We start from the raw sequence: 24,117 nt of genomic DNA, 5'->3' as shown, positions 1-24,117 counted from the left end.
GATTTTTTAATTCATTTCAGAAAATAATCAAAGCAATGTTATTTGATAAGTCACAGACTGATTTCCCTGCATGGCTCTAGAAGGGTCTCGAGCCTCTGCAGTTTATCCCACTCTGCTGTGAGTTTGTGCTCCTGATGGTTCAGGGCTGCGATGACCAGACATGACCAGACATGTCAACCCTCCCGATGTTTCAAAGCCCCTCCCGAAAATCTCCCGGACCGACCTTTCTCCCGATTTCCACCCGAACAACAATATTGCTGCACCACCCGTCACTGGGCGCGCCGTTTCAGACCGAACAATAATAAAGGTTACACCTTGAAGTCGAGCGCGGCGATTAGAACGACTGGCGCTGCAAAGAAATCCGCTACCACCCCCATTTCAGTGTGAAATATTCCCATACCTGGGAGGATTTAGATCGCATTGGCTTCCCTTCCTCCGCATGTTTCAGAACAGTATTACGGGTCTCTCCGATGGTCTTTCCTCTATCTCAGCGCTGCTCTTAGCCAAGCTCTGCTGGGCGGAGCTTTTTTTCTCTGTTCTGCTGCGCGAGAACGGGGAGGGGGGGGGGGGGGGGGTGCGGGTCTCTGGCGCAAACGACTTGCTGAACCTGACGTCCTGACATATGCCTGCAGGTGGCAGTAATGTGTTGCATAGGATGAAGTGCATTCCCTAGAGGAAGAGGCACTTTACTGACCTGAATAATTTGTCACACTGCGCATGCGTGAAATGCGTCAAAAAAATTGACGTAATTAACAACAAACAGCTGATTAACGCCGTTAACGCGCTATTTTTGACAGCCCTAATAAATACACAACAAGCTGAGAGCTTCTACTTTGCACATCTTGAAGGTACTGTTCAGCCCACACTCAAAAATAAATACTTATTGCCTGTAGAGTCAATAGTTATTCTAGATTGTTTTGGTATGTTGCCTAGTTTTGGGGATATTGATTACTCCAAATCTTGTGAGCTGCCCACAGTTTTTCCCCTTTGAGAGCCAGTTGTAGGGTGTGACTTTTTACATTATATTGGAGAGAAATCACAAAGAGACAGATCAACAGCAGTACAGTAAAGAGGAGAACGTTTGGATTTTGGTGTGAACTGTCCCTTTAATAAACTATGTGACGCAAATTTAATGAACTAAAACCATATTAAATAATATTTGGGATTAGCAGACACCCTTTAATATGATTAGAATACAATGAGCTATGCGACAATGAGACTAATTTAGGATCAGTGATGAGGCAGTGAATGGTGTGTAATGAGCTTCTCAGCTGAGTAGATCCGGACGGAGGGCCGCCGTGCCGCGGATGTGGCGGAATGTGAACACGCCGCGGAGGGTGATGGGATTTTAGGAGGAGGTGAAGGTAAGCCGTTAACTTTCAATAGCTATTTTTGCCAATTTAAAGTTTTATTTGTTAGCAGCTAACGTATCATGACACATTTGAATAAATTCTAAATAAGTCGTGGCAGTTATTTAATTCGGCATCCATTAATTCTACTAAGCTGCTAGAAAACAAATGAACAGGCCAACATTTGTTTTTGTGATGGTGAAAGACGACACCCACCATCCCATGTGTTCGGGGACTGTAAATCAAATTGATGCCATATTAGTGGATGACATGTAAGCCGAATCCACCAGATGAAACCTCCTGCTCAGATAATGTCTTAAATGTGTCTTGTGGAGTGCGTACCTCTGCGTTGGAGCCAGACAACGTTACATTGCTAATTTACTCACACGATTTGGCTAGAATTACTCTGCGTGCGTTTCTACTTGTCCTAAAGGGAATTCACGCACCGTGGAGGATGAGGAAGAGTTTCTCCTCCATCTACTCCTCTTCCTCGGCTGAAGAAGATGGTGAAAGTCTCCCCCTTCCTGCTGAAGCAGAACATCCCTGTGCAGCTGTGCTCTGGTGAGCTTTCACACATCTTATTGAAGTTGTAACAGATAGTCCTGCATGGACGAAATATGCAATGTCAGTATCATGGACCTAAATGATAACAATACAAAGTAATCAATGACCTCTGTGAGTGTGATGCTATTATCAGTATGCCATCACTTGTTAGTGATTTAGCAAAACCACAGCAAAAAACTATTCAATATACTGTCATTGATGGATTATTGATGGAGCCAATCAGCAGCTAGTATGCCTACCATCTCCAAAAAGTCACTCAAAGAGACACGTAGCAACCGGGAACATAAAGACATAAAGGACTACAAAGAGACACAATAATGTGTCCTGCTCCTATAAAGGAAGGGTGCTCGGGCCCTTTGCATGTCTGTGCCCAGGAGCCCATGCTCCATGATCTGACTATGCATACTTCAAATCAGCAAGTCAGCAAGTGAATCTGTCCTGCATGCCCACATCCTGCTGTACGCAGCTGTAAACATTAAGCTTCAAGCCATCTACCCGAGCAAAAGGGATTCAAGGTGCAGGCGACACAGAATTTGCAAGCGGACAACCACTCTAAAAGTGGTCAAACTGAGATGATGATTACAAAAATAAGTCTCTTTGTCCAGTTGTCATCGTGTCCACGACTCGTTGCTGAGCTCCAACAGCAACTTCACTGGATACAGAGGCCTCCTCAACTGGATCATCATCCTCCTGGTCAGTTTCCTACATGTCTCATTCGTAAAAAAAAAACTTTAGTTTAAGGAGAAAAGCCCCCAGTCATGAATTAATAACCAACTGATGTGTGTCATTGTGGCGTTCAGGTCCTGACTCATGCTCACTTATTCTTGGAGAATTTCATACAGTGAGTATGTGTGTATATATATATAAATGTGTGTGTGTGTGTATACTGTAAATACGTAATGTAGTACATATATGTAGCATAATTCCCAGACTATAGAGCGCACCTGAATATAAGCCGCACCAGTCTATAAGCCGCGGTGTCCACATTGTAACATGAGATATTTACACACAAGGATGATACACAGAAAGAGTTTTTTTATTTTTAATCACCGGAAATAAATGTATTTTTCCAAAAAAGTGCCTAAAACACGGCACTAAACCTGCAGCAACACTGCAGAAAAAACGGCGGTGGAGATCGTTGTTGCTTTGAGTGGGATCTGCACGGTGTAAACACCTAAGGGCGTAACCATGGATTAGACACTGGGGGGGGTCCAAATGAATACCCATGGCCATATTTTTATTTTAAAGCAGGTATTGGGCTGGTGTGGTGTGTTCTCCTCTGTGGTGTTAATATAAGCTTTTATTTGTTACTTGCCTCTAATTGTACTTGAATTGAAATCTCAAAGTCTTTGAAAGCAATGTCAGTAAATCTGGCATGTCACCACTCAAGTCCACAGTGAAATACATCAATAGCTGTAGGAGGGCTTTGGGTAAAATTACCGTTCCTAGAGGACTAACCCTAATGACCCCCTTCGCGTAGCACTGTCAATTCAATTTGCCAGAATATAACATACAGCGTGGGCTCGTCTTATTGTCTGACGCTAATTTGCTAATGTTAGCTTGCTAGCAACACACACAACCTTTACACAAACTTTATAACCATATTTCACATGCATTATTTGAGTTTTACAGTAGATCTCACAGAGATACATTCCTACCATCAAAACAAAAGCTTCCACATATGTGACTTTCATTCAACTGTCCCACTTTGACTTCCTCTTTTCTAACAGACATGGCTTTTTGATAGATGTCAAAAAGGTCTTGGAGCATCTCATTGAGGACAATTGCAACTGGCCCTCTGTCAACCTCATAGTAGGTGAGCCAGAACACATCCCATATATTAGAAATAGTAGAAATGCATTAAAGAGCACTTCACTGCACTCTTGTAACAGACTCGCTAAGTGCATTAAAATCATTTTAGACCTAACTGAAATATCGTCTTTTTTGTTAAAAGCTATCGCCTGCATTACCCACAATGCAACTAGAAAGCCAACAGTTCTATAGGGGATTTAGATCATCTACACTGACTGCAGCCTAACGCGATACAGTGATTACTTCTTTGTAATGACCTCCCCAAAGGCTTATTACAGCTTCATGTATGAGGATGTGAGCTCAGTAACATTATATCTGTTTCTTTTCAGCTGCCAACATCTTCGCCATTACAGCTTTGCTCATTGAGAGGTCTCAGGGAAAGGTGGGACTGGTGAATTGTCTCTTTCTGTTTGAATCAAGATTATTCAGCAGCGGCAAGTGCTTTGTCCTAATGACTGATCATCTTCTATTCTATTGTTTGTCTGTCAGGGTATGCTGACCCCCACAATCGCTCATCGTCTACATCTAACAAATCTGGGCGTGCTGCTGCTGTTTCCTGCTGCGGTCATTGTGCATGAGAACACGATATCAACAGGTAAGTACTTCATCGTCAGCCCATTCTGCACATACACGACGAAGCTACAGCAGGAAATGAACAAAGTATCTTCATCGCTGCAAGTTACCATCCACCCATTTACGCTTCCACACACAGTGACACCCGCCTATCAGTCAACACTCACACCGCGTGGTCACAGCTGCAGCAGCAATGTTGGGGCTTTCTGTGAATAGGGGCCCATGGTGTCATGCTGAATCGTTTAGAAGAAGACCCTTATAGGTGGAGTTTAGTGTGAAGCTCTCGGTTGTTTCATCATTGCTGGGGTGTTTTTGTTCTATTGGCCACCAGGTGGAGCGTTCTTCTCCCTCTGGTTCTACACTGCTCTGGGGATGAAGCTGTATTCATACCAGGAAACCAATCACTGGTACCGACAGGCTCAATCAACTCATGCAGGTACCTTTTTCAGAAATTGTACTGACTCCAGGAGCCGACTCGTTCTGACATCTGTGCGTTTCCAGAGAGGTGCCAGGATGTTTCTGTGCCTGAAAAAGCCCCCGATGAGCAGCTCACGTTCCGAGGTGAAGCCACTCGTCCCTTATTAGATGATCCTTGTTTCTCTACTCTCATTCGTTCTTAACTTTGTCCTCTGTGACTCTTTGTTTTCTCAGATCTGTATTATTTCCTATTTGCTCCCACTTTGTGCTACCAGAGAGACTTCCCTTGTGCGCCTGAGGTTCGCATCAACAAGCTGCTGCACAGGCTGCTGGAAATGGTGAGATGATTCCTTCATCATCATATTTCATTTTTATCTAGCTAGAATAATCTCTTTTACAATTACAATGGCACTGTAAAAGTTTCACCATAAAAAATAAAAAAACATGAAATTAAAGAGAATTTAATAATTGAGAACACTCATTGTTCATATGATCGCACACCTTAATAACTAATAATGAAGTTGAAAATATCTCACACTATTTAGTGCTAAGAACGTTTTCTTATTCATATTATTCAGAAAGTGCAATTGAATTGAATCTGAATTGAAAATTGAATACATATATATATATATATATAATATGTAATATGTAATATGTAATAGTAAATGCATACATTGGAAATAAATATACAATTAAATGTATATTATATTGATTTTTTACATAGGAATTTTTCATCTTCAATAATTTACACATTTATTTATATATATATATATATATATTTATTTATTTCTGAACTCATTTTGTTGTAACATTTTGGGGAACATTGCTTTAAATACTTAAATAACGTAAATAAATAAATTTATGATATTAGATGATTTCAGTTGCTCAGTATTTCTGCTAAATTATGTATTGTTCACATAGACAATTCACAAGTTTAAAGAATTTCTGTGTTTTTGGTATGGACCAGGATAGAAGCATTACCACCTTGCAATGGGCCTTCTCACAAGTAGTTGGTGTACAGATATATTGAAGGTCTAATGGTTTTAAAATACTAATTCTGACATTTGATGACTTTAGGTGATCGTCATCCAGATCCTGGTTGGAATTGTGCAGCAGGTACATCTGCTGGTGTTTTCTTAAGGCAGTATTTGACTCTGTACTGAGAACCTACATAGGACATTCTGATATCTTTCATAGTTTGGAACTAGTACACAATCAGTTAGTGTATATTAATAACACAGTAGAACACATAGCTGTGATTTGTTATAGCGTAGGAGGTGAAGTATACACATAGTGCTGCACAGGCTGGTGGGAGAGAAGTTAACGTTAAACCAATGTTCGCACAGCCTTACACAGCAGATGTGGATCCTATGACTGTGCTGTGGGTCTGTATTTCCCTCTCAGTGGATTGAGCCAATCTTCCGAAGATCAGAAAACTCCTTTTCTGTGAGTGAAACCTAATCCCTCTGAATTGGGAACATCCCGCCTGTGGCATTCACTTACCTTCAGATCCCTTTCCACAGAGTATGGACATCACCATGAGAGTGGAGCTCCTGGTGGGACTGGTGGTGAGTGGCTTTTAAAATGTCTTTTCAACATTACATCTCCCAAGACTTTTAATGTGTTTGTTGTTATTTCCCCCAAACGGATAATGACAGAGTTGACGAGGGAACCGAAGTGTAACAATCTCTGAGGAAAGTAGTCCCACGTGTGGAGGGGGATGTTATTTTCTACACGGTTGTACATAACAATGACTGGGACACACATAGGTGTTAAATGGCATGACGGTATCTTCTTTTCTGGTTAGGCGCCAACCCATTTCTTCTGGCTCCTCGTCTTCTTCTTGAGTCACTCCTACCTGAACTTCTGCGCAGAGCTGCTGCGCTTTGGGGATCGCCGTTTTTATGGGGACTGGTGGTATGTGGCCCCGAGAAAATGAGTCAATTCAGCACGTCATGGTGCTCTGCCTCATTGCGCCTGGTCCCTCATTTACAGGAACGCTACCACTCTGGTTGTTTTCTGGGAGAACTGGAATATTCCCTTTCAGAAATGGTGTCACAGGTAATGTTGTAGTCTGTCGCTTGGATTACACCTATACCAAACCCTTTGCCCTAACTGTCCTCTCCTTGTCTGCGCTGTGTGTCCTTTATGAAGACATGTGTACACTCGGCTGGTGGAAAAGAATGTGCCCCCATCACGAGCAGAGCTACTGGTCTTCCTGATGTCAGCTGGTCTGTTTGAGGTACATTGGGATATCGCATGGAGCTACTTTCACTCCACACTATTTTACATGAGACATGAGAACTTAAAGACATTGGAACACTTTAATGAATGGTGATTTCAAACTGTAGCACTGCAGGGGTTGTTTGCACTGTTAGAACTCCTGGCTTCATGAGCGGCATAACGTCTTTACGTGAGAGCATTCATTTATTTCTATTCCGTTTGTTGGTATACAAACATCATGTAAAACAGATGGCTGCAGGGGTCAGAGGCTGCGAGCTTATTGTACAGGTCTTGAATCTTACTGTCTTGAAGAAAAATGTCTGTTTATCCAAACAAACAATGCAGTAATAACCTGTTGTATTTTCTTTGTTCTCTCTTCTACACAGTACATGATTGCTCTGCCCCTGCTTAGCTGTCGTCTGTGGATCTTCCTCATGATGCTGTTTGAGGTGAGGAGATCACTGGATCAAAGTTGTCATCGAGCTTTGACTGCAACTTGACTGTTATACTTCCTCACAACAGTTGAATCATAAAAGCAAACACACTCCACCCAACATCTCATCTTAGCTTCTAACTGTCTCCTTTTGAACTATACCAAGGGATCCACCAGCAAAAAAAAAAACTATTCATATTTGTATGATAACAATGTATGGGATGTCACTTTTATTGCTAAGAGTCGAGTCTGGGAAAGAGGACGGCCGTTTTTGAATCCCACTATGTTCTCCTTCTAGCTTGTTGTTGCGGTATTCCTAGAAAACTATTTCCAGGGAAACTATGGCAACGGCTTTGTGTGGCTGTGCCTTTTGCTGGGCCCTCTTCTGGCTGTGAGCGCTTACTTTCACGACCACTACGCCAGCTTCCGTCAACAGGATCCTCAGCCATCGTCCTCACCACTGGTATCAGACCCCAGGCTCCCCAGCGCCGTCTCCTCGCAGCCCGAGGGATCAAGTGTCTGAAGAGATGAGAGCGCTGTGGTCCAAAGGTCAGGGAATGTGGCCTGTGTCTGTCCAGGGATCCTTGTGTTGTTATAATACCCAACTGATGTGTAGATTCATAAATGGACATATAGCATACTGTAGAAGAGCTCTAACTTGTAACGTGTGCTACTATCGTACACTTTCTCTTCTGAGGAAAAATGTTAAAATGTTAATGCAATAAACAGCAGATTTATTATTTCTTCCTCTAAATTTGTACGTCTGAGGCTTTTTGAATGTGTCCAAAAATCTGGAGCACGGAACAGAAGGTTTCTGCTTAGACCGATGATTTAAAACACTACTTGGTGACAGGGCTAGGTTTACGGTAATCTTCATGGACGCAATCCAACCAGGAAATGCAAGGGATAATTGTGTCTCATGGTTCAGTGAGTCCAAGGGTTGACTGAACCTCCCTGTCGGAATCAAAAGCTGCTTTAGTTCTGGATTGTCCCCCTGATATCCATCATCACAGAAATCACAAACTCCTCTTTTCGTCCCTCAAACACATAAAATGGCAATTACGCACAAACAGTTCATTTGAGAACACAAAAGGGTAAAACACATCCACCTCCAGCCAAAGATAAAACGCAGATAAACCCCACAACTTACCCCCAATATATATCATTAGAATTCACGTCTCTCGATTTATACCAATTCATTTAATTTCTGCTTTAATATTTGTATTTTCTATACTATAATAAATGTTTTTCATATGTTTTAAAACAACGCAATGTTTAATATAATGTATCACCCACAATCCTTTGTGCGATGAAAAAAAGCCCACCATTGGTCACGTGATATTGTCACTGAGGCGGAAATGAAAGTTCACTAGCGACAGCAGCGGAGAACAGCTGAGAAAGGTACGGGAAAGATTACATTTGAACCTAATTTGAGTCTGGTTTGGAATATATAACTTGTTCTGACGTGAACCACGTTACTATGAAGGCAGTTTTACCTGTTGTCAAGTGGATAGAACATGTTTTTATTAACATGTCCTCTTGTAAAATCCACTAAGATGCTCGTTCGCTAACTGTTAGCTTGTTCTGGGAGAAGGTGACCAGAATTAGACCCAGCAGACGGGACATGTTGTAACTTCTCCTTCAAAACAAACGCCACAGAGGTTGGATTACGTTTTTGTGTGGAAAACAAAATGGGTGTTTGCCAACTACGCAATGTCGTTCTCCATCAGTAAATAGTCGCCACTGGATTTAGTATGTGGTTTTCCTACCTGGTCATAACACGCAGCAAAATATCAATGTTTGCCAGCTGAGCTTTAGTTTGGAATTCCATAACCGGAAGTCCTTGTTATCGCTGTCGGGCTTGATCGTAATGTACAGAAATGCCTTGATTATCTTCCGTGTTTGTGTTTTGTGCGCAGCAGCCAAGGGTATTTAAATCCGGGGACAATGAAAGCTGTTAAGCTGGGACAGTTGTATGATTACGAGTCTATTTGAAGTTTAGCCAATACACACAGTAACGCATTGGGCTAACGCTGCGTAGCCGGTCAGCTTGTTTCACAAGGTTGACGGAAAATGCTCTGTGCTTTTGTTGTGATTGCTACGATCCTGTTGTCTGATCATTTGATTACAAACAGTACTTTGTAGTTCGCTTCTTATCGCGGCCAGGTCACCTCTGACCATGCATCACTGGGGTTTCTCGTCTCAAAGATGCTGAGAAGCCAACAGCAGTCACCTTGATGGGCAGCAAGGAGCGTTACACCAATAACCGGATGAGATCCCCTCATTCGGGTTTTCTCTGAATAAGTAAAGACCCATATTTATAATAACCGCAGACCAGAGTTCAGTGTTGCTGCGTCCTTGCAGATGCAGTCTTCTTTGCATCCAATCCATCCGGCAACATTTCTGACTTTGCTCAAGGTGATTCTGATCGGTCCTGATAAAAGTCTTTGCACTGTGATGTGGGGAAACACATTCATGCCTATGTTGGACTTGATTTAGCCATGCAGCTACATTTACGATGTCTTTGCATTGTTTTTTTATGTAAGGGATGTTGTAATGCTGCAGTGAAGCAACAATATGTTTTCTGATGACACCAGGACCGCAGAGAGTCTTACTATACTAAGACCATACCTTAACTAAAAAAAAACACAAAACAAATTGTAGCACTGTAATTGTACTTATGGCTCTATCTACAGGAAATTGTACATTGGTTTATTTAATGAATTTGCACTTTCTCTTTTCTTGTTTTTCTGGGTTTGTATCCTTATGGTTAATGTAAGGTGCTTTGGATAAAAGCGTCAGCTAAATGCTCGCTAAGTAGTAATAATAATAATAACGTTGTAATATTGCATGTTTGTGTTTTCAGAGCTGTGAGGTAATGGCAGCTGCCAGCACAAGCAGGCCTGGCAGTGCCCAGACCACTGAGAAGTCTCAGTTGATCTTGAAAGGTAAATGATCTGTTTCTTATTGGCATCTTTTTGACTAACTGATCCAACTGACATGATGGCACGTCGTTCCAAAGCTAAGACAAAAGTCTGCACATGAGGCATCCATCCATCCATCCAACCATCACAACATTAAGATATCCCCTCTGTGTATGGAAGTAAATCTGTGCCATCGGGGGTTGAAATAAAAAGTTGATTGAATTTCTAGCACTGAATATTTATGCATTGAAATTATGTACCTGAATGTTTTTCAACATTAAAACACCGCAAAAAAATTCAACCTAAAAAAAAAAAATGTTGAAATATTCGAAATGGAGGCTACAATATTCAACCGCAAAAAATTCAACCTTGGCACACCAATATGCGGAGGCTACAATATTCAACCCAAATAAATTCAACCTTGGCACACCAACATCCGGGACACTAAGGTAGAGCAATCGATTCTAGATTCAAGATCAGTAGCGTGCGTCAAGCTAAAGGAGCGAGCACCCAAAACACCTTCGGCTTCGGATTGTATCCATGTCCAATAATAACGGGACTTTAACTCTTCTTCATGCCATCAGTGTGGCAACGTATGAAGAAATACATAAAAGAACATATAATGTTCACCCTAAACCAAAACGTTTGCTTGCCACTGACGATATACAACTCTATTAAAATATACAAATCAACTGAAATCGATTAAGCTCGGTTGGCCGAGTGGGTAGCACAGCCGCTCTGTGGCACTACGTTATTTTGCGCGACACGGTTCGAATCCCGGTTGTGGCGGACTTTTAATAAATGTTCTTTTATGTATTTCTTCATACGTGGCAGTGACGTAGTGCTCACTTATACAATCGTAATCGCTGCAATGGATATGGGATGCATTTTTGAACATTTTCAGAACAATATGTTTGCAAATGTGTGACGACTCAAGTGACGGAGGCAGACAACACCTGCCTGCCGGGGGGAAACAAACACGCACCCGTAGCCAAACCAGTAGGTTCAAAAACCAGTAGGCACGTAACACCGTCACTGAAAAATGGGTTCTCGTTTCAGACTTTACGAGCAAATACAGGATCCCTTTGAGATAAATTCTAAAGCCTCGCATTAAGACGTACATCCCTTTATGTAAGACTCTGCGCTACTTGCAGGTCGCTGTGTTGTGCCAGATCCTCAATAAAGTTTACCCATGGTCATGAAGACTCATTTAACGTTACGTGGACTTTGAATGTCGCTTAATACCCAACTGAGATCGGCTTGTGCCGCTGTGAAAAAGGATCCTTCCACCGACGCTACTGCGGTTATTCCTGCATGTCCTGTCGGGTTTATGCGTCTGCGCGCTCCGTTAAAGCCGCTGCCCCCTCCCCCCCCCACTACGATACAGCGGCTCATCTGCCTCTTCAAGCGCGTTCCTGGTTTTCAAAACTCCGCCAATCACTCCTAACAGCTTGTCGAAGGATCTCAGCATCATTAAATGAATTCAAAACTAGAAGAAGAGGCGTATTGTGAGCGGCTGTACGCTCTCGTTTAACTTCCGCTTAGTTCATGTCCAACACAGTCTGTTAATGTACAAATGTCAGCTGTCTATTACGGAATCTTACAGACACAAACCACACTGATGACATGAAGAAGAGTTAAAGTCCCGTTATTATTGGACATGGATACAATCCGAAGCCGAAGGTGTTTTGGGTGCTCGCTCCTTTTGCTTGACGCACGCTACTGATCTTGAATCTAGAATCGATTGCTCCTCCTTAGTGTCCCGGATGTTGGTGTGCCATGGTTGAATTTATTTGGGTTGAATATTGTAGCCTCCGCATATTGGTGTGCCAAGGTTGAATTTTTTGCGGTTGAATATTGTAGCCTCCATTTCGAATATTTCAACATTTTTTTTTTTTAGGTTGAATTTTTTTGCGGTGTTTTAATGTTGAAAAACATTCAGGTACATAATTTCAATGCATAAATATTCAGTGCTAGAAATTCAATCAACTTTTTATTTCAACCCCCGATGGCACAGATTTACTTCCATATCTGTGTGGTCCCTCAACTAATGAAACCTTTTTTCCTCAATTTTAACTGGTGCCTTTTTGGTAGACTAGATGTCGGTAGACTTAGTTCTACGCAGAGGACCCTTTATTTTTTAGCTGTCTGGGTGGACGGCCTTCTCTTGGTGTGTTCATGGTGATGCCATATTCTTTCCATTTTTAAGGATGGATTTATGGTGCTTTGTGAAATGTTCAAAGCTTGGGATATTCTTTTAGAAGCTTACGCTACTTCATATTTAGCTACAACTTCATCTCTGAGCTGTTTGGTGAGCTTCTCAGTCTTCATGATGCTTGTTGTTCAGTAACGCTCTGTAACAAACTCTGAGGCCTTCATAGAACACGTGTATTTATGCTGAGGATATATTGCAGACAGGTGGACCCTATTTATTAATTATCTGACTTGTGAAGGCAATTGGTCGCACCAGATTTTTGTTAGAGGTTTTACACGAAAGGGGTTTAATACATATTCACTCAACTTTCAGATTTATATTTGTAAATCCTTTTGAAATCCATGTAATCCACTTTTCCCCAACTTCCAGATGATGGACTTTTTTGTGGTGGTACATTACATAAAATCCTAATGAAATAAATCTTTGGTTACACCATGACAAAATGTAGAAAAGTCCAAGGGGGCTGGGTACTTCTGAAAGGCACTGTAATAGCAAAAATAATGCGTTAACGTGACCAACCATTATGTGTCTCTTTCATTACTGATGGCCAGAAGATGTTTTTTCCTTGCCGATACTGATTCCTTCAATTGTAAAATCTCTGAAACATATTGCTGATCCAATCAGTCCATTCCAAACTGTCAAACGTTCCAAGTGTCATTCTTTTTACTTTGCTATATTTAGAAGAGATTTAAAGAAAACACAACTTAAATGATTTTCAGGATTTTACTTTATTTATTTTTTATCCAGTAAAAGAAATGTTCTTCTCTCGATTCATCCAAACCTTAGAAGGTCATCAATAAAAACTTTTCTCAATTTTTGCTATTTCCTTAAAAAAGGAATGGGATAACCTGACCCAACACACACCGTATTATTCTTTTCAGGTAGTACTACTACTACTACTACTACAGCTAATAGTACTACCACGTTGTGGTACTACCAGTCCAAAAAGAAGTCCGAATAAAGTTGTCAGATACATTTTTATTTATATTATTAAAGCAGCTACAATCAATATTTCATGGGGATTACATCTGTATGTAAAGGGTAGCCATATGTTTTATCATGTGACGGTTACCTTCAGAGCAATTTGCAAGTTACTGAGTAATAGTTTTAAAAACATTTTTATTTGTGTTTGCACAAGTAGCTGTTTTAGAAACAACGGGGATCAAATACAGTGGTTTGACTGAGAGGAGAAATGTATCACTCACCCGTCAACGTAGATGCAGGAGATTCAATTGATTTAAAGAACCAGATGAACCAAAATGATCATTGACGGAGTTCCCACCAACTTTGACCTTCATGGAAAATGATGAGCAAAGCTGGGACAACGTCTCGATATGTGACACGTCTATTTACAAAATGATGACCACCGGCATTCATAACACTTAAGTCATAACAGACTGTATCTGTATATTTCACTCACTCATATATCCTGATCCGACCTGACAATCGGTGCCAGGCTGCGTGATCTTTAGTAGATGATCAACTCCGCTCTCCCTCAGTCTTTAAACTTCCTGGATCCAGATTGTCAGCATGCCCACTATAACGTAAAGCTAATCGTGCCCAAGCTAGTAGTGCTGTGATTTAGTGACCCGTCGTGAAGGGTTTTCCTCTGTTCTCATTAGGAAGTTTAATCTGTGATTATTGTACACCCTCTTTGTTACATTCATGTTGTTTGAATGGTGTGAACATGAGAAACATTAGTCCTCGTTGTCCTTTCATCAGATGTTGAAAGCTGCGCCGCACTCCACCAGAGGGCAATGTTTGTTTGTCTTTTTGTTTGCCTCACCACCAACCACACAAGTTTCACCCCAAATTGATACAACATTGTAGAGTTGAGTGTGTGTCCTTAAGATAAGAGACAAGAAGTATACGCTCAAAGAGAAACTTGTGAATGACATAAACAGCTCGTGAAACACCTCAACAAATAATCAGCTGACATTTGTTTACTTGGCATTGTTGGAAGTAATCTAGAATTCCCTGTGAAGTATGTCAACCCCCTTTTATACAAACGAAAATATTTTTCTGGGTTAAAAACAGCATTAGTCAGCCTGTTCCTTTCAGGCCTCATTTGAAGCCCCTCCCCCAAAGTGAACTACAGCTGAGTGCAATAGCGGCATTTCTTCTTTTTTGTCAGGATTTCCTCTAACTATTTATTTTCTAAATATATGAGAGTCAATCAAAACTAAAATAGATATATTTTGTATAATATTACCTAGCCCAGCTTTAAGCCCTGCAGTAACAGGCTTGTTTCTGTACATACGCGGATGCTGAACCCTGCGTTGGCCGAGCTCAAATGAAAGGCCTTCCTTGTTGCAGATGACTTAATTGCAGGGGCTTGATGTCTCTGACTGGGACGGTATATTATTTAAAAGAAATCATGACCAAGCTCCCATTGCTATGAAGGCTAAACCAGTGACCTGGAATACATTAGTCCCTTTCCCACTGGACAATTAAACCTCAACTAACATCTGTCTTTCGTCTTCAGTTGGAAAAGTTTGGCAGTGATGGAACGGTGTCATTTCCCTTTGTTCAAATAAAGTTGTTTCCCACTAGTCTAACCGTCACCAACTCAAGCTTGAGAGTTAAAAAGCACTGTACGTTTCTGCTCGACTCGCGAGTCTGACATCACTGCACATGCTGCGTATGTTTTATGTACATTTGTTTAGCATATTTCATTACATTTTCATATTTTCTCCTTTTCAATTATGTTTACCACCATGTGTTGTTTGTTAGGCACCAATGGCTGAGCCAAAATCATTTTTTGATTTTTATATGTGCTTTAGTGGTGAAAAGTGTTTTTGGGGGTGGTCCCCCAATGAAGAGAATAGAACTATTTAGCTCCTTTTCAATATGTGGTTAACAAAAAGCTGTCTGTCCCATGTCAGTGGTGTCGGCGAAGCCCCAGTCTCCCAAGCTGCCAAACCGACCCTCCCGCCTCAGCTCCTTTGTCGAGGTCACAGCAGACGGCCTGACAAGCGAAACCAAAAAAACGGGCAAACGCAGCGGACACCTCGAGCTGCAGTGGAACGAAGACCTCACCCTGTGAGAACACAACACCCTCCACACACACACACACACACACACACACACACATAATGACTTTTACATGATTGCTTGTCAGCTAAACGTTTCTCTAAATCACCCAGTCTGTTGTTATGTGTGTACTAGTAAAGGCAATGAAGGTAAGGACTAGTTTAGTCAGCTCATTTAAGAGATGTACCTTGGTCAAACAGAGCAGGGGTGTCCAAACTACGGCCCGCGGGCCAACTGCGGCCCGCCATCCATTTTTTATTGTCCTTTATCAGTCTAAAAATATATGCCAACTGTATTGCACTTCTTAGTTGAACACAGGGCTGGACTGGGACAAAAAAAGGGCCCTGGCATTTTTGCTCCAACCGGCCCACCACAATCGGTCGGACACAACCACCAACCAGTGCACTATCCTTGCGGTCCCTGTAGATATGCATATCTACTGTTCTGTTCCCAAAAACCCATACAAAGCTGAGAACTACTGTAAGTGCCATGGACGGTAATGTCGGTAATCAGACAGTTGATGGACCCCATTGACCTCCGTAGTATTTTTACTATAGTATTTTACTATGGAAGTCAATAGGATCCATCAACTGTCTGATTACCGACATTCTTCAAAATATATATTTTTGTTTAGCAGAATAAAGAAATTCATACAGGTTTGAAACAACTTGGGGGTGAGTAAATGATGAAACAATTTTTGGGTGAACTATCCCTTTAAAGAGCACAAACCCCTCTTCAATATGACACCAAACAACATGTACCTCTAATTGTTGAGATACTTCCCATAAAAAACCTACACAAACAAATTACTCACACAAAACGTCCTGATAATATATATATATATATATACAATTTAGAGTATTCACTTGCCGTAATATTGCATATTGATGATATTGGAAATTCAGATGAAACATTAGAAAATATCTAGTTAGTTGAATATACAGCTTTCAAAATGCAAAGTGGGTTTTTAACCCCCAAATAAAATACGTTAGCTACCTCTTCTAAGGTGTAACTCGTTGTGGGCGAGTAATAATTAAAGTAATCAAATGGCATCATTTAAGTTTTTTTCTAGAGAAGAAGGGGCCGTTATGAGTTTTAAATGGTTACATTAGAATATCCCAAGTTGCAATTGAATAAGTGAACTCTTAACTCTGCTAGCTAAACAGTGCAAAATAGCTTATGCTGTGTTATTTGACTTTAGCTAACTGAGTGGGCCATTGCAGTCACTTTTAAGTGACAATTTGACAAATGACAACCTGACACTCAGACTTTATAATAGCAACAACCGACAACGATTATGTTTGTTGCCTTATTATAATATTCATGAATTGAGGTAACTGTTAAATCGTCATCACCTTCGTTGTGGCCCAGCCAGGCCCACACACACTATCCTCATGCACCCGCCCTGTTTAACACTCCCTCCCTGATCATGGAGCTACCTGCTTGCTTACCGTTTCAATGACACTCTCCTGCTCACTCTGTCCCTCCTTAACTTCACTGTCACACTCGGACACCTGCTGCACAGTCTCCTCTGCTGCCTGCGAACCGTCCCGTATTACCCGGGACATCCCGAATTATGGGAAATTTTGATTTGTCCCGGCCGTGACCGCTAGCACCCCCCCGTCAGCCCGCGAAAGTGTCCCTGATTTGGGGTTGGGAGAGTCGGCAACCCTACTGCGAGCCGCAAGCACCGCTCTCGCTATGGCTAGTCACCTCTCTTCCTCCATGTGCTGTGTTCACCTGCTGTTACTGCAACATGTCGTCAGGTTCTGTAGTAGTTTTGGAAACTGAAGCTACAGCACTAAACACGTTGGTTATTTTTGAACATGTTGAGGCATCAACCTCTATTTTTTTTGGGCCGTCAATTTCTCCGCACCCCCCTTGCTCTTACGTTTTTGTTTCTCCATCCTAATCCACACATTTCTTTCTAGTTCTGAGTCACTGAATGCATCTGACTGACACACGGAGAGGGAGGGGTGGAGCCTGCTAAGAGATGATTGGGCCAGCCCAGTGTCAGTATGGAAAATGAACCAATGGGCCGCTGTCCCTGCTTTATGGGCCGGTCGAAAGCAAAATAAAATAAAAAAATGTATAGGCCTGTCGACCGGCCCCCAAGTGCGTCGGTATACCGGGCATTTGCCCCGGTATGCCCGATTACCAGTCCAGCCCTGGTTGAACACAGTTTTCACAACTGTGTTAGTTGTGAAAACTGCCAACATCATTTAGCAACCAGGGCTTTACCACAGAGAGCTGCAAGCGATCCTCTCTGATGTCGATGCTGAATACAGGACTTACTGAAACACGCCGGCTCAGACGCAGCGCCGTGCTGCAGCGGGTTCATTCCCTGAGATCAAATATTGAGACGTTTATGAGATCACTGACCCGTCATGGTGGGCAGACATGGCTTTTTAAATTGATTTCAGTGATCATCTCAACACTTTGAACAAGAGGCGACAAAGCAAAGAGCAGCTGGTCCCACAGCTGGATGCGCACATGAACGCATTCCGTGTGAAGCTCCGGCTCTTCGAGTCACAACTGCAAAACTTGTAGCACACCTCCCCACGCTGACCGAAATCAAATGCAAGGCTCTCTGCTAAAATGGGAGAATGTGTCTGTGATCACATCTCTCATGAAAGAATTCAGCGATTTTTCCCTCATTGAGAAGGAAATCCCACTGTTTGAGGCTCCGTTTTACTGGATGCAGAAGAAGTGGAGGAGAGACTGCAATTAGTTCAGTGTGATGATTCTCTGGAGAATCCGCTTCAGCTTCTCTCCCTACGTCACTTCTCCAGAGCTTGGAAAAGGTTTCCTCTGATGAGTCTGTTGGGCTCAACATGTGTGAGGCGACATTCTGTGTGTTAACGGTGAACCAAAGCAGACAGAACCAGACTGAGCGACAGCATCTCTGAGACGTGACGACGTCTCAACCACCAAACTCGCTCCTGACCTGCCAGCTGTCCTTCAGACGTCAGCATCACTGCTCCCACTGAGCGCAACTTCTCCCAAATATACACACACTTCTCATTTTTCTCAAGTTGATGACAATTTTAAACAAATGGTAGTTTGTTCATTTATTTGTGTAATAAGCTTCAAATATCCACATATTTCTCTTCTTGTCTCCCCCTTCATTGTCCCGGATGAAGGCCCTAAGAACCCATCTGAGGCTCAATGAGAGAATGAGCTGCCAACCTTTTTATAAAAATAAAATGAAAATCTACTGAGCTATGATGGAGGCTTTTTTTATTCAAACATATTCAGTTATCAAACGTAATTTACCTGCATTTGAATGATTTATAACATTAGTGCATTAGAAGTGAGGCAGTCCTTGGTATATTTCTCTGTATGTGGCCCTCAGGAAAGAAAGTTTTGACACCCCTGGATTAGAGGACTCGTGTATGCTCTGATGATGTGTGTTGCTGTGGTAATAGTCCATCCTGTGTTTATGTTGCCTTGTGTTCTGCAGTAATGTGACGCCTCAGAGTCGCCTGGATCTGAAGCTGTGGAGCTGCCACACCCTGAGGAAGGAGCTACTTGGCAGCGCCACCATAGACCTGCTGGACACGCTGCGCACTCACGATGGCAAAAGTAAGGACACACAACTAACTAGAGTTTTTACCAATTCTTTAATAGCCTGAAATGTTTGATCGGGTATCAGTACCCGGGTCCATCATAAGTCAACCTATCATTTAAATTATCCGCTCATTCATGCTACACAGAAACAACAGTAACACAAACAGCAGTGCTGTTGCTCTGCGTTCTGTTAAAAACCACTAACTGGCTAATGAGGATTTTAAGGGTTACTGATGGATATGTTCTATATGGAGACAGGAGACTGCTGTGTTTCTCCTCTGTTCTTGTTCCCTGCTCCCAGCCTCTGTTCACAGTTTTAGACCTAACACCCACATAGTTTTTCATTGCCTTGAATTTCATTGTTCTGTCCAAAGACCGTCAGAAATTTGACCATAATCCCTGTTTTTTAAGTCCTTGCTATAATAAATGGTTTAATTTTGTGAAAGTGAGTTTTTAACTCTTACACCATATTTGCTTTGGCCTTTTGAACTTAGTGAAGTAAGGGTATAAACTGAGAGTTTTTAGGACGGATATATCACCACATTCCACTACAGTCCTGAAACATGTGAGATTCCTCTTTCGGCAGAATTAGACTCATTTCTGCTTTGTAGGAGGGGGTTGAGAATATGATGTATTGCTTCGGTACATTACTTAAACGTGCCAGACTTGAGTTTCACATCGTTAGCGAACCACATTACATTGTAATAAATAAGCCTCAATGGATATTCAAAATCATTTTTTTTCCAGTAGGCAATGGAACCATTTTCACTTCTTCTGGAGTGAAGCACAGTATTCATGAAGATGCACACATCCTGTGGTATCAATAGCCCGGCAGGGTTTATGTTGTTTTCTCATAAACTGTATATAAGTAGTAGATGTGGTCATTCTGACGTGGCCATTGGTTTTTGGACAGACGTTTGAAGTCGGGTTTGGTGATTTGGCCGCCATCGTTGTTTTTTGTTTAGCAAACGATAAACAAAAGTGTCCACATTTGAGGAGAATTGACCTAGAGACGACGTATACTTCTCTGGGAGGGGCATCGACCTGTCAATCACAGTAGCCCCACCTTAAAGCAGTCTGTTTATGGTCTATTTTACTCTGAATAAAAATTTACTAAATGAACATCATGCTGGATTGAAGAAGACTTAACTAGAGATGGAGACCATAAACTCTTCTTTATAATGTTTAATGAGAGAATAAATGAAGTGAGAAGAAGCCAAGCAGCACCCTGGTGGACATTAGAGAGAATGCAGGTTTTAAGCCACTTTAGTTCCATCAGGTTCACTCCTCAGATCCAGAGGTGGCCGCCTGGATGTAACGGAGGATGTCTCATTTCCGGGCTTCCGACTCTCCAACGCCACCGTTCCCACTCTGTCCTCTGCCTTTCTCCACCACTCACCCCCACCCCCTCCCTCTAGTGGAGAACGTCCAGCTGAGTCTGGTGCTGCAAACGGAGAACAAAGGCACGGTTGTAGCGGGAGGCGAGCTCAACGTCTGTCTGGACGGCATGGCTGTTGATCTGGGCACGCTGCCCAATGGAAGCACGGCAGCAGACAGTGAGTCCCGCCCCTTCTACCCCACACAGATGCATGCACACACACACGCACACACATTACACAAAGGTAATAACACAGAAATGCAACACCTTGAGAGACGATCGCACTGGGCCGTGTCTACACGCTGGAGCGTGTATTACTGCTGTTGTGTGAAAGTCAACACTTTCACAAGAACTAAAAGCAAGGGCATTGAATTTCAACTGTATTGTATTAAAGTGGTGTTCTCCATAAAGAATCTGTGAAAAAGTTCAGGTTTGGGCAACGCTACATTTTCACTGAGTCAGTGAAGAACAAGCAAAGGCCGTTTTGGTACAGAAGTCTACACTTACTACTACAGCACACTCCACGTTATTATCTCTCCTCCTTCCAACTGGTTCCCTTCATGCATGGCCTAAACGTTTTGTAAATATTGCCGCGCATACACATGTATTTATTTGTTCAGGAGGATATTTGTTTCTCCGTCTGGGCAATGAGTGTAAGGAGGCTTCACATTGTGTAAATAATAACTTGATAAAGTATTGTCTTATACTCAAGGGGTTTCCGCTAAAAACCTCTGGACTCTGGTTGTGTGCATCAGAGCTGCGTTCGTAGCAGCAGTCTGGGACGTAAAAGACAACCCGAATGCTGTCGTTCCCCAATAAAACCCAGTAATCAACAAAGAGGTCATATGGGGTCTGACCTTTGCAGAGATTTCCTACACTGCAGGATGCAGTTCATTCTAATAAATCCATCCTTGGATCTATCCCATTTTAATTATTGAACGTTGGACTGTCAGGTTTGTCTGTAGGGATCTGTAGCTTCAGTTAGTCTGCTGCATGGTGTGAAAACCTGTCACAGTGTGTACCTCTTTGCTTCAGTAAAGAATTTTCAATAGCGTCTCAAAGACTTTCCGTCCTGCCAAGAATAACATGTCAAGAATATTGTTCTACCTAATGCTGGTGCAAAATATTGACTATTCCTGCCATGTTAGCCTGTATTCATTGAACTGTAACACTGCCTGAAGAGAACACTTGATCTCCTCGTGCATGTGTTACTACTCCCAAACCAATATGAAATGATTTTATAGCCCTTAGAGGAAGGATTTCAGACCCTGCAGACCTATTGACTCCAGGTCAACTGTATTCTTTGCTTCTGGGCACCAGGGTGAACTTTATCTTGCCTTTATTGGTCTGAAGCAAAGACAAGGTGTCTTTTAACAAATTACACAGGTAACAAAGATCTCCTCTCTGTGTAACACACACACTGACCAAGGCCTTTCATAGAGTGCCACATAGAGCCCACAGTGTATTCTCCTGAATGAAGCATGCGCTGCATAAATGTGTCTCTGTGACTGTTTACACGTGGAGAGGTTAAGAGGAGTTGCACCGTGTGAGTGTGTGTGTGTGAGTGTGTGTTGGGGGAGGAGATGTCTGAACAGAGGGCTGAAGTGTGTCCTCTAAACCAGGGTTTCAAGTTCAAGGCACTTGTCTGTCTTTGTATGTTTGTGTTTTTACGATACCATGAGTGCAGATGGAGACGTGTGTTGTTTGAGCTGTTGCGTTTGTGGGTTTGTGTACACATGTGTTTTGCATTCTGCAGTGTGTGTGTGTGTGCGCGCGCTCCAGGCACATGTGGGCTGCCTGAATATATAACGTGCATAAAGGTGGAAGTGTGTTCCCTTCTGGTGGCTTTAAGGAGCTCTGTGTTCTCGCTCTGAACGCACCTCTGTTAGTTTGAAAGTTTTACTCATTTCCCCCTGGCAACCTTTCTGACGCACACGCACACACACACACACACACACACACGCTTGTAGAAGGATTTTTAAACAAACCCTTGTATTGAAAGATGGGGGACACACGAAAGCCAGAGCAGAACGATTTCAGCTTTGGGGATATTGGAAGACTTTGTAAATTCATGTTAGATACTTACACACACACACACACTTGCACAACTTCCAATTCCATACATGCAGAAGTCACCAGCACACTGCAGCGCACACACACAGCTTCCTCCGTTCTCTCCCTTTCACATTTGGGTTTCTGGATTCCCACAGATCCTTTGGCCTTTCAGCATTAAAGTCTTGGATTGCGACCTCCCCACTCAAGTGACCAAAAAGTGGTTGTTCATCTCTTCTTCTTCCAGAGATGAGCTGTCTAACCCCCTCTCATGTATAGCCGAAGACACCAGGAGAGTGGGTTGGGGGGGATTTATATGGGTTGCTGGCTATTTTTTTATTTTCATTAACTTGCAGCTGATGAATGAACCCTTTGCTAATCCCGCCCCCGAGCTGGTGGTGGCCGATCAAAGCGTAGCGATGGGCTGTGATCAGGGTCTCTGCTCTGCTCTGTTCACTCTCATTTATGTTTCAGGCCTTCTGCAGTTCCAGGCTGGTTTATTGGATTTGGAGGCACAGTGTGATAAATGGCTCGGGCAGCCAAGCACGTCAGCGGGTTTACTATTTTACCTTTGACTTCCTGTTTTTATGTCAGTTAATTGGGTGGGAAGAGACATTGATACTAGCGATAGTTAATTAAACTTTGTAATTTCACCTCCTCATTCAGCAGCAGAGCAAATACACAAGCTTCTCTGCGTTGAAACATATTTTTTTTTTTTGAACTTTTTATTTATATTTATTGAAACATTTTTTCTCGACCCGCTTTTGCCAAGGTTGGTTTCTGACAGCTGCAGAGATGTTGCAAGGAACTGTATGTTTCTAAAACGTAACTTAAGTCTTCACACATTCATTGAAAAGCAGATTTTATCTGGCTTTCTAATAGCTAAGCAACTTCTAAATCACTGTGAGCCCCACCTTATGCATCCACAGCTTTATGGTCGGTTTGAATCGACATTATGGTGTTTTAAAGAAGACTTGAAACTAGAGATTGAGACCATAATCTCTTGTTCAAAATGTTCACTGAGAGAATGAATCAAGACAGAAGAGGTCATGTTTTCTCATAGACTTCTATACAATCTGACTTGATTTTGGATGAGTGGCCCCTGCTGGTGAGTACAGCAGCTGATCTTAATGTGCACACTGTTGTCTTTAGTGCAGTTGAGATGTTTTTATGTTGTAAGTATTCTATTTTACACACACTCTCATAGCATGGACACACAGCAGTTAGACCTGTGGGGTGTACATAGACTCCCTACTAAAAGGAAGGTGCTGTGTTTGTATGTGTGTAAAGGAGAAAGTGAGTGTTAATGAAAAGCATGTTACAGCTCTGTGGTTTCCACAGCACATAGTCACACATTCGCTCACACCAACAAGACTGCATGCCACCTCACACACACACACGCACACACTAGGATGAATGGTCTCTATTCAACCACCAGCTGTACACAGGCCACATGTTGCAGGTCTATATGTGCTATGAGGCGCTCTTGTTTTCTGCACAGCTCTGGAGCGGATGGGTGACTGTTATGTTCTATGCTGATGTGACGGTAGATGGAGCCTCATCGCTGGTTTTAC

The 24,117-nt window shown here is 42.3% G+C and overlaps 2 protein-coding genes across 4 annotated transcripts in view; both read left to right on the top strand.

Moving 5' to 3' along the window:
- The first annotated feature begins 810 nt into the window (after window positions 1-810).
- LOC119195682 (diacylglycerol O-acyltransferase 1-like) lies at window positions 811-8,534 on the top strand. The gene is made up of 18 exons (XM_062563164.1): window positions 811-1,364; window positions 1,783-1,910; window positions 2,519-2,606; window positions 2,714-2,754; window positions 3,644-3,729; window positions 4,055-4,107; window positions 4,215-4,320; window positions 4,630-4,734; window positions 4,800-4,859; window positions 4,950-5,053; window positions 5,793-5,831; window positions 6,120-6,161; window positions 6,239-6,283; window positions 6,523-6,632; window positions 6,711-6,776; window positions 6,870-6,957; window positions 7,325-7,387; window positions 7,670-8,534. Exons 2-18 carry the CDS (start codon window positions 1,804-1,806, stop codon window positions 7,892-7,894), a joined length of 1,428 nt encoding a protein of 475 aa, XP_062419148.1. The 5' UTR covers window positions 811-1,364; window positions 1,783-1,803; the 3' UTR covers window positions 7,895-8,534.
- Window positions 8,535-8,679: 145 nt separating this feature from the next.
- The window catches only part of wwp2 (WW domain containing E3 ubiquitin protein ligase 2), a 41,973-nt gene continuing 26,535 nt past the window's right edge, over window positions 8,680-24,117 (top strand). For 2 of the 3 annotated variants that reach the window (XM_037452409.2, XM_037452407.2), the window contains exons 1-5: window positions 9,426-9,789; window positions 10,238-10,319; window positions 15,396-15,552; window positions 19,007-19,128; window positions 20,532-20,669. In XM_037452409.2, the coding sequence (XP_037308306.2) occupies window positions 9,736-9,789; window positions 10,238-10,319; window positions 15,396-15,552; window positions 19,007-19,128; window positions 20,532-20,669 (553 nt within the window). In that variant the 5' untranslated portion in view covers window positions 9,426-9,735. Of the gene's footprint in view, window positions 8,773-9,425; window positions 9,790-10,237; window positions 10,320-15,395; window positions 15,553-19,006; window positions 19,129-20,531; window positions 20,670-24,117 lie in introns of those variants that run through there. The other variant, XM_037452408.2, reaches the window with a different exon arrangement.

This window comes from Pungitius pungitius, chromosome 6 (genome assembly GCF_949316345.1).
Source record: "Pungitius pungitius chromosome 6, fPunPun2.1, whole genome shotgun sequence".
NCBI lineage: Eukaryota > Metazoa > Chordata > Actinopteri > Perciformes > Gasterosteidae > Pungitius > Pungitius pungitius.
Note: the sequence above shows the minus strand (reverse complement) of the source record. Positions and strands in the feature narration are given on the sequence as shown.

Excerpts from the sequence above, each read along its gene's own strand:
- LOC119195682 (XM_062563164.1), top strand. The coding sequence starts at position 1,804 with ATGAGGAAGAGTTTCTCCTCCATCTACTCCTCTTCCTCGGCTGAAGAA. Across the intron at positions 4,321-4,629 it reads TGAGAACACGATATCAACAG|GTGGAGCGTTCTTCTCCCTC; the intron begins GTAAGTACTTCA and ends ATTGGCCACCAG. Across the intron at positions 4,735-4,799 it reads GGCTCAATCAACTCATGCAG|AGAGGTGCCAGGATGTTTCT; the intron begins GTACCTTTTTCA and ends GTGCGTTTCCAG.